General features: G+C 43.0%; 1 protein-coding gene across 1 annotated transcript in view; it reads right to left on the bottom strand.

Annotated features, from left to right (window-relative positions):
• Positions 1 to 200: 200 nt before the first annotated feature.
• The window catches only part of FAH (fumarylacetoacetate hydrolase), a 61789-nt gene continuing 52739 nt past the window's right edge, over positions 201 to 9250 (bottom strand). Inside the window, exon 14 of the mRNA XM_007951813.2 lies at positions 201 to 280. Within this exon, the coding sequence (XP_007950004.1) occupies positions 201 to 280 (80 nt within the window). The remainder of the gene's footprint in view (positions 281 to 9250) is intronic.

A 9250-nucleotide genomic window follows, 5' to 3' on the forward strand; every position in this document is an offset into this window, starting at 1 on the left:
TATTTTTTTTTATATACATACTCACCACAATTAAAAGACAAACACAAACAAGAGGCTGTTGGTGCACTTAAAATAGTACAGAGCTTAGTGGACACAGAATAATGGCTTTGTTTATTATTGCATGAAGAACCAGGTCTAAAGCTACAGAGGGAGCTCTGGTTACTGGAGGGCTTGGACCTTCGTTTCCAGCCAAGCGAGCCTTAAGCTGGTGTGAATGGGGGCAGCACTTTCCCAGCACACTGGCCAAAGCCGATGCGGTAGCCTTCCCCTTGGCAGTATCCTGGAACAGAAAGGAGAGGGGTCAGCCACAAAGCCACTGGGCTCACCAGAACCAAGGCCCATGCAGCCACGGACCTCTAAGTGCACAGTTGGGCCAGAGGCAGGAAGGCACCATTAAAATGACAAGCACACATATTAAACAGAAGAATAATCCTCCCAAAAGCCTCCCAAAAGCTAGACAGAGCTTCCACAACACTTAAGTTGGACTTGGGGGCCCACTCTGACCTGTGGATGCCCTCAACAGCTTTCCTAGTGGTGGTCAACTCTGCCACATGGGTTTTAAAACCTCTGCTCAAGGTTCAAATCCTGGATCTTTCTGAGTTTAAAGCCTGGCTCCTCCACCTACTAGTCCCATGACCTTGGGCCCCTCAGTTGCCTCATCTGTGAAATGGATCTAATAATAGCATCCACCATCTAGGAACTGTTGTGAGAATGGTATGAGTTAATACACAGAAAAGTCTGAGAACAGTGCCTGACTCATGGTAAATGTCCAAAAAAATGCCATCTATTATATCGTTTATGAGCTGGGTGTTTGCAGGCAACTTGGTTCCCCTCTGAGCTCAGCCTCCTCATCTGCAAATGGGAATAACCATCCTTATCTCTCCAGTTGTGAGGATTAGACGAAAAATGAAGGAGAAGCTCCCAGTATGATATCATGTACACGAATGCTCAGCAAATGTTAGCTTCATTCATTCATGAAAGTCATGGAAAAGCACGGAGCCTGACCTTGTAAGGGAGAAGGGTCAGTTTAGTGAGAGGGCCAGACAAAAGTTACAGGGTGTGTGGTGTAGAAAATTATATGGTGTGGCTTTTCTAACCAAAGTCTTTGTAAACTACATGGTAAAATTTGCTGTGAACAACTGAGTAGCTCCTGATTGTTAAAGTTATCCACCTGGGGGTTGGAGCAGTAGAAGCAATCTTCTGGGAAGTTCACTCTCTCTCAGGTGTGTAGAACTCTGATGTTGGGATTGGTTGGTTTTGGCTACTCTGCCAGGCTCAAAAGGAGCTCTCCTAGAGGCAGGAGGAGTCTCCCTGATGGCCAGGTGAGAAAGATGTGCTGCTGAGAGAAACACACTGCTGAGAGCTGTGAGAGAGACTTGCTGCTGAGAGAGACATGAGAGACATGCACTGCGAGAGAGACTTGCTGCTGAGAGAGACATGAGAGACATGCACTGCTGAGAGAGATGTGCTATGGAAAGAGACTGAGAGAGACAGCCAACTGAGAGAGACTGAGCATGTTCCTGAACTTGAATTGTAGCCTGTTGGTTCCCTAATAAACCCCATAATTTATGAGTTTTGTGTGGCCACTGCAGCAAATTATCGAACCCAGCAGAGAGGTGGTGGGTGCCACAGGAGGAATGGTTGGCGTCAGGGTTGGTGAAAGGGCTGGAGGGAGGCAGCATGTCTGGCCTCACAAGAATAGGCCTTGGGCTGCTGATAGTGATTCTATGGGGTTAGAAGCGGTCAGAAGATGTAGCCTCTTTGCCCCTTTTCACAGGGCAAATGCCCACAGGTGCTGAGAGAGAAGTGTGGAGGAAACATTTGAGCTGGATATTAATGGTGGCTAGGAGTTCACTAGAGAGGATGCAATGAAAAGGGCATTCTAGACAGAGGGAATGGTATGTGGAAAGGCATAGAAACACAGCATGAGGTACATTTTTTAATGAGGAGTGCTTTGGTGACGCTGTCATGAGGGTACTCTGAAAGCCAAATTACCAAGGGCATTGTGAAGCCACTTCAAGGAATTTGAGCTTTATCCTGAAGACAATCAGATGGCACAGAAAGATTTTCAGCACAACACTGACACATTACAACTATGTTTTAGAGATTCTTTTCTAGTGGGCCTGGCAGAGTGGATGTCAGTATTAAGACCCTCAGACTCCTTAGGTTGGAACACTTCTCTAGGGCTCTGTGCATTGCTGAATCTAGATGAGGCCATGACCGGGGCAGTGCAAAGATGGTAACCAGGCCCACAATGGAAATGAGAGCCACTGCCAGGAATGCTCATGATCTTCACTTACATGGAAATGTCACCCAGGCCCCCTCATCTATTAGAGGTAAGCCACGATCTGGAGCTATGCCTTCAGCCACCCAGTGTGAAATGGAGGAAAAGATGATTCCAGCAACCAAGAAAAAAAAAATCAAACCACCCTGCTGAGAAGACTTACACCCATCTGAACATGGAGACCCCAGGCAAATTTGTGAGATGGCATTAAGCACACCCTCAACAAGAAACATCCTCAACAAGTGACATCCTCAACAAGCAATATCCTCAACAACTGACATTCTCAGCAGACCTTCCCAGAATGCACAGGGGAGAAATTCACAGGGAAGGTCCTCATGGCCACCTTTCCCCACCCCCAGGAGTGATATTCTCTGTCTGTGCTCTTCCTACCCCTCTCCACCATCCCAATCATCTAAACAGTCGTCCTTGCTTAAGGTCACGCTGACTTCTGGTCTTTTCTAGAAAAGCAACAGCTTAAACCCCACAGTATCATCTCCAGACGTTTCAGTTCTAGTGCCCATCAAGTCCTGAACCACCCCCCTGGCCCCTCTGGCATTAGGACACTCACGCCAGCCTCCCTGGCTGAGGCTCATCCCTATGACCTATGCACTGACTCTCAACACTCAGGGATACCATTTGTCAGGGTCAACATCCTTGCCTAGTCTATTGCTCAGTTTTATTACTTTTGTGTCAGTTACTTTAGAATCCTAATGCTCAGAAATATTTGTAGCCCTGAAAAGAAAACAAAAAACCCATTAAAGCAAAACCAACTCTTGGCAAAAATTCATTAATCATCTATCAAAATGACCAGCTCAGAACTGCAGCATTTTTATAAAGCCTTCTTCCTGGTACGCTGCAAACAGGATGCTCAGCTACCCACCCCACTGCCAGGTTCTCAACAGATCAGCATTAACTCCTTCCTGCTCCTGAAATTACAACAGTACAGCCACATGAAGAAGACAGAAACTGCTGGCTTCCAGAATGTGGACACACTATTACATCATTTCACTTCTCAACAAACCAGTGTGGTAGGCAAAGGTGGCCATGTTCTCTCCATTTTACAGTTGGCATGGAAAATGGCCTGGAACAGGGTCTATCAACCTTGGTGCTAGTGACCTTTTAGGCCAGCAATTCTTTATTGTGGGGACTGTCTTTTGCATTTTAGGACTGTTTAGCAGCAACCCTTGCCTTCACCCACAGGAGGCCAGTGGCATCCCCCTGGGTGTGACAATTAAAATTGTTCCACATGTTGCCAAATGTCCCAGGACAGGACAATCTGCTCCTTTGTTGGGGGTGGAGGAGTTATATCAAAATGAGCAGAGATATTTGTGTTGCTGTTGTATGTTTGTTTCACCTTCACTCTTGCTGAGTATCCCACAGTGTTTATACTGTCACAGAAATAAGGATCTTATTGTACCATTTAGAAAGACAAGATCCCATAATGGTTAAGAGCCTAAGCACCTGGATTCAAATCCTGACTCTACCCTTCACTTTCTATGTAATCCCGGAAAAACATAAATCTTTCTTGGCCTCAGTTTCCCCATCTGAAAAATGGGGATAATAATAGTAGCTACCTTGTCAAGAATGTAAAATTTAACACATGTAAAGGACAAAGGCTGCATGTGTCAGCAGATGTCAGCAGTCTGATTTCTATCCCATTTCCGGTGGTTAGAGATTGATTTGAGGGCCAGTCACCCATGAAGAGAGAGCAGGGAGGTGACAAGGTGGCAGCAAAGGCATCTGAGCAGGTACAGTCAGAGAGGTAGGAGGGGAGCCAGGAAAGAGCCACAGAAGTTGAAAGCATGTTCCAAACAAGAGACTGGCTCAATAGGGCACACAGTTACAGACACTGCTTAGCTATAACCAAACACCTTGTGGGACTGGATTCTGGGTTTGAAGAATTAGGAAAAGTCTCATGGGGTATCTCAGTCAATTAGCAAAAGATAGCTCATAAAGTTATGTTCTACATCCTAATTTGGTGAGTAGTGTCTAGGGTCTTAAAAGTTTGTGGGCAGCCATCTAAGACACAACTAGTGGTCTCCACTCATCCAGAGCAAAAGAGAAAGAAGAAAAACAAAGGCTCAAAGAAGAAACCATTTTACACAACAAATAGTCTATATGAACACAGCCTCATCTATTCAAAGACCAGAAGAAGCAAATGGTGCCTGGTTACCACTACTACTGATCGTTCAAATCAGGGCCACAATAGATGGACTCAGATAGAATGGGAGAAAAATGTGTAACAGAATCTCAAATGCCTAAAAAAATTAAATTTAATTTAAAAATTCAGATCTGCTGGACTAATTGAGACTGGAGAACTCCTGAAGCTATTACTGTGAGATACTCTTCAAACCTTGAAATGAAACTAATCCCTGAGGTCACTTTGTAGCTAAATAAAAATAATAAAAAATAAAAGTAGCTACTATTATTATCCCCATTACTGTAAGTACTGGGCTCTTTAAATGATCGTCTATATGAGACCAAATGGTCAAAAAATTATTTTAAAACAAAGATGAGAAGGTAAGGGAGCAGGGAAACTAGATTAATGGAAGTGGAACAACCAGAACAGAAATAATGAGAATGCTCACCCATTGTGAAGAACATAAGCAATGTCACTGAACAACTTGTGTAGAAGTTGTTGATTAGGAACCTAAACTGCTTTGTAAATTTTCACTGAAAACACACAAAAGATATTATTTTAAAATAATAATAAAAAAGGAGGATGGCTCAGCAGTGCCAGTGTCCAGAGAGGTCATGGAAGGTGAGGCCAGAGCAGTCCAACAACTCTAGCTATCTCAAAAAAATCAGCTGACACTCTAATGCTATCTGTCCATTTCTCTACTTACCCCTCTCTTTTCCACAAGAGCACCCAGATCTCAGGTACATCCACTACTTAGAGTTTTCTTACGGTTCTCTTCTATATGAAATGCTCTTTTTTTTTCCATTCTATTAATATATAATTTATGCTTCTCCTATCATGAATTATAATTCTTCATTCTTGATTCCAGGAATTCCACCAACCTGTTCCCATCTCCCTTTTGCCAACACGTGCCTCTTCAGATCAGAGAATTGCCTTTCCCCAAATGTCTCTGCCTGGCCTCTGCAAACCCTTTCTGGAACAAAGCAATGTCTAAACAAAAAAACAAGTAAATGATTCTCACAGCATCTTGGCTCCTTTCGCTCACTTTCTCTGGCACAAATGCCAAAAATACCTGTGAATCCCATCTGCCTAAGTATCTTCTTCCAGCCCTGGACAGCTGCCTGGTTTAGAACAGCTTAAATGGGAGAATGTATCATAGTGACAACAAAGGGCTGAAGCCTTAATTTTCTCCCTCCTTCCATTACCCAAACCAAAACTGCAGAATGTGCTTTCACTCAATCCATAGAACCATGACCAAAAGCCTGGGGGTAGGTCTAGCAAGCACTGTAGGAACAAAATGCAAACAAAGCTGGCAAGAGAATCCGAAGGCCTGAACTGCATCCTGGCTTCACTAGCTGTGTGTTATCAGCAAGTAACTTACCTCCTATGCTTTCTACTCTATAAAATCAGGGCAATGATACTTAACCCAAAGGCTGCTGTGCATATCAGATGAAATAACAGAGTGGACATGCCTACAACATGGTTGGCCTCTGGGAAATATTAGCTATATTACAATTAGAAAGGGTATGGTAAGACTGTAGGAATGCAGTTGCTATGTGCTGTTGAGTTGATTCTGACTCATGAAAACCCCACAGGACAGAGTAGACTGCCCCATAGGGTTTCCAAGGCTGTAAATCTTTACGGAAGTAGATTGTCTCATCTTCCTCCCATGGAGCAGTTGGTGGATTTGAATCACCAAAAGCATATGATTAAAACCAAGAAAGCCCTATGGAACAATTCTACTCCACATGGTGTTGCCGTGAGTTGGAATTGACTTGATGGCACAAAACAACAACAGCAATTATGTTAAGGATTGTGAGATGAGCTACAGCACAGGGGTTAATCATTGAGATTATTCTGGATTATGTGGATGGGCCCTAAATGTCATCACAAGTGTCTTTATAAGACAAAAGCAGAGGGAGATTAGACAGACACAAGAGGCAGTCAATGTGAAGACAGAGGCAGAGACTGGAGTGAGGTGGTCATAATTCAAACAATGCTGGCAGCCACAAGAAGCTAGAAATGAGGAATGGATTCTGCCCTAGGACATCCAGAAGGCGTACCCACTACCATCAAGTTGATTCCAAATCAAAGAGACCCTATATGACAGAGTAGAACTGTCCCATATGGTTTCCAAGGCTTTAAGTCTTTATGGAAGTAGATCATTCCCCTGCAAAGAGCCTGGTGGGTTCAAACTACTGACCTTTTGGTTAGCAGCCAAGTTAACCACTACACTAGCAGAGCTCCTTCCAGAAGGTGTGGCCCTCCCAATACCTTGATTTCAGCCCAGTGAAACTGCTTTCAGACTTCTGGCTCCAGAACATGAGAATACATTCCTGTTGTTTTAAATCACATTTGTGAAAATCGTTACAGCAGCCATAGGAAGTAAATACAGGCTCTTAGTCAAACATGGAAACTGATATACACAGAATTAACTAGAAGTCAGTGTTTTAAGTGAGGTACTAGTAGAGAAGATTCAGAAATTGATTCCACCCAAGGAATCAGGGGAGACATGAAAGAAAGCAATATTGGGACTGACTCAGTTTTAAGTCAAAGACTATGCAGGCAGCGAGGAAAGCAGCTCCATTACAGCAGACAGGTATTAGTAGTGGCATTAGTATTAGAATGAGGCAAAGCCAACTCAGATGAGGGAATGGTGTGAATCTGATGAAAGAGACAATAGGAAGCCATGAGAGGATCTTGTGTAGTACAGTAACAGGAAAGTGAACCTGAAGGATGCTTTTTCGGGCACCCTGAGCAAGATGTGTTGGTGCAAAAGCTATTCTAGAAATTCATGCATGGAAGGATGGTGGTCCAGACCAGATCAGCTACATAGAGATGACAGGGCACTTTAAAAGGATGCTCAGAAAGCTGTGCTGGTGAGATGGATCTAAGGCTTCAGCCTGCACAGCAGTGTTATCCACAATACCAAGATAGGGTCAAGAAAGTAGGGAGTGTCAATAAGACATCTAAAGGGAAATGCATGGTCAGCAGGAAGATAATAGGGCTTGGAGTGTTAGTGCAAAGGACAAATGCTACCTTGCCCCATGGAGGCTGCTTTATAGCGCATCTATAAATCCTTTCTGAGTTATGAAAAGAGCAGAATAGACATAGAGACACACACAGGGGGAAGACAGACACCAAAAAAAAAAAAAAAAGCCAAGGACTTCCAAGGAATGCCAAGAACTACTGACAGGGCTATTGACAAGGAAGGACCTTCCCCTAGAGCCATGCCCTAAATTTGGATTTCTGAGAAAATAAATTTATATTTTTTAAAGTCACTCACTTGTGATATTTTTTTGTTACAGCAACACTAGGTACTTAGACAGCTCCCATTAAGATAACAGCTAAGATGCTAGGCTTTCTAAACATACAGTTTTTGAAAAAAACATGATGAAGTAAAGATGAAGCCACAATTTTAACGCACTCACCATCTAACATGCACAATATTAGGTTCTTTATGTACTTACACATAGAAACTAGATTTCATTATTTACTGGCTGCAAGATCTTGGGCAAGTGGTATAACCCCACTATGCCTTCAATTTCTCAATTATAAAATGGTGCAGTATTGACACTGGAATATAAATCCCATAAGAGCAGAGACTTCATTTGTCTTGTTCACCCTATAGTCTGGGGGTTAACAAATACCCAATAAATGTTTACAGAAGGAATAAACTGGAATATTAATCCTCACAAGTATGCTCCATTTTATAGATGAGGAAACTTAGCCTCAGAAAGGTTAACCAAAAAACCAAACCCACTGCCATCAAAGTCGATTCTGACTCATAGTGACCTCCTACGGGGTTTCCAAGGCTATAAATCTTTACGAAAGCAGACTGCTTCATCTTTTTCCTGTGGAGCAGATGGTGGCTTTGAACTGTTGGCTTTTTGGTTAGCAGCCCAATCCCTTAATCACAGAGCCACGAGAGGTCCTTATAAAGGTTAAATAACTTGATTATGGTCACACATCCAGTGGGGCTCTGGAGTTCAACTTGAGTCTATCTAACTCTAAAGAGTATGCTGTTTATCAGACAAAGGACTTTTCTATAAAATTTATAGAAAGCCCCAATACCTCAACATCAATAAAAAATCCAGTTAAAAAATGGGCAGAAGACATGAACAGACACTTCACCAAACACATGAAGAAATGTTCACCATCATTAGCCATTGTTGTTGTTATGTGCCGTCGAGTCGGCCCGACTCATAGCGACCCCTCCTTGGGTTTCTGAGGCAGTATCACTACAGAAGTAGGATTGCCCAACCTTCCTTCCGAGGAGTGGCTGGTGGGTTTGAACTGCCAGCCTTCTGGTTAGCAGTCAAGTGCTTTAGCCACTATGCTACCAGAGCCATTAGAGATATGCAAATCAAAACAACCATGAGATACCATCTCACCCCAGCATTAATAGCAAAGTTCAACAAATGTTGGCGAGGATGTGAAGAGATTAGGACTCTCACACACTGCTGGTGGGATTGTAAAATGATACAACCATTGTGGAAATCAGTATGGTGATTCCTTAAAAAGTTGGAAATAGAAATACCATTTGATCCAGCAATCCCATTATGAGGTATATATCCTAAAAAAAGGGAGAGGCAGGACACGAAAATGTATATGCACACCTGTGTTCATTGCAGCACTATTCACAATAGCAAAAAGATGGAAATAACCTAAGTGCCCACCAACTGAGGAATGGATGAACAAACTGTGGTACCTATACACAAAGGAATACTATGCGACCCTAAAGAATAATGGAGAATATGCAAAACACCACATAATGTGAATGAACTTGAAGGACATTATGCTGAGTGAAATAAATCAATCACAAA

Source organism: Orycteropus afer, unplaced genomic scaffold, assembly GCF_000298275.1.
Source record: "Orycteropus afer afer isolate SDZICR_OR568_19922 unplaced genomic scaffold, OryAfe1.0 scaffold00313, whole genome shotgun sequence".
Lineage (NCBI taxonomy): Eukaryota > Metazoa > Chordata > Mammalia > Tubulidentata > Orycteropodidae > Orycteropus > Orycteropus afer.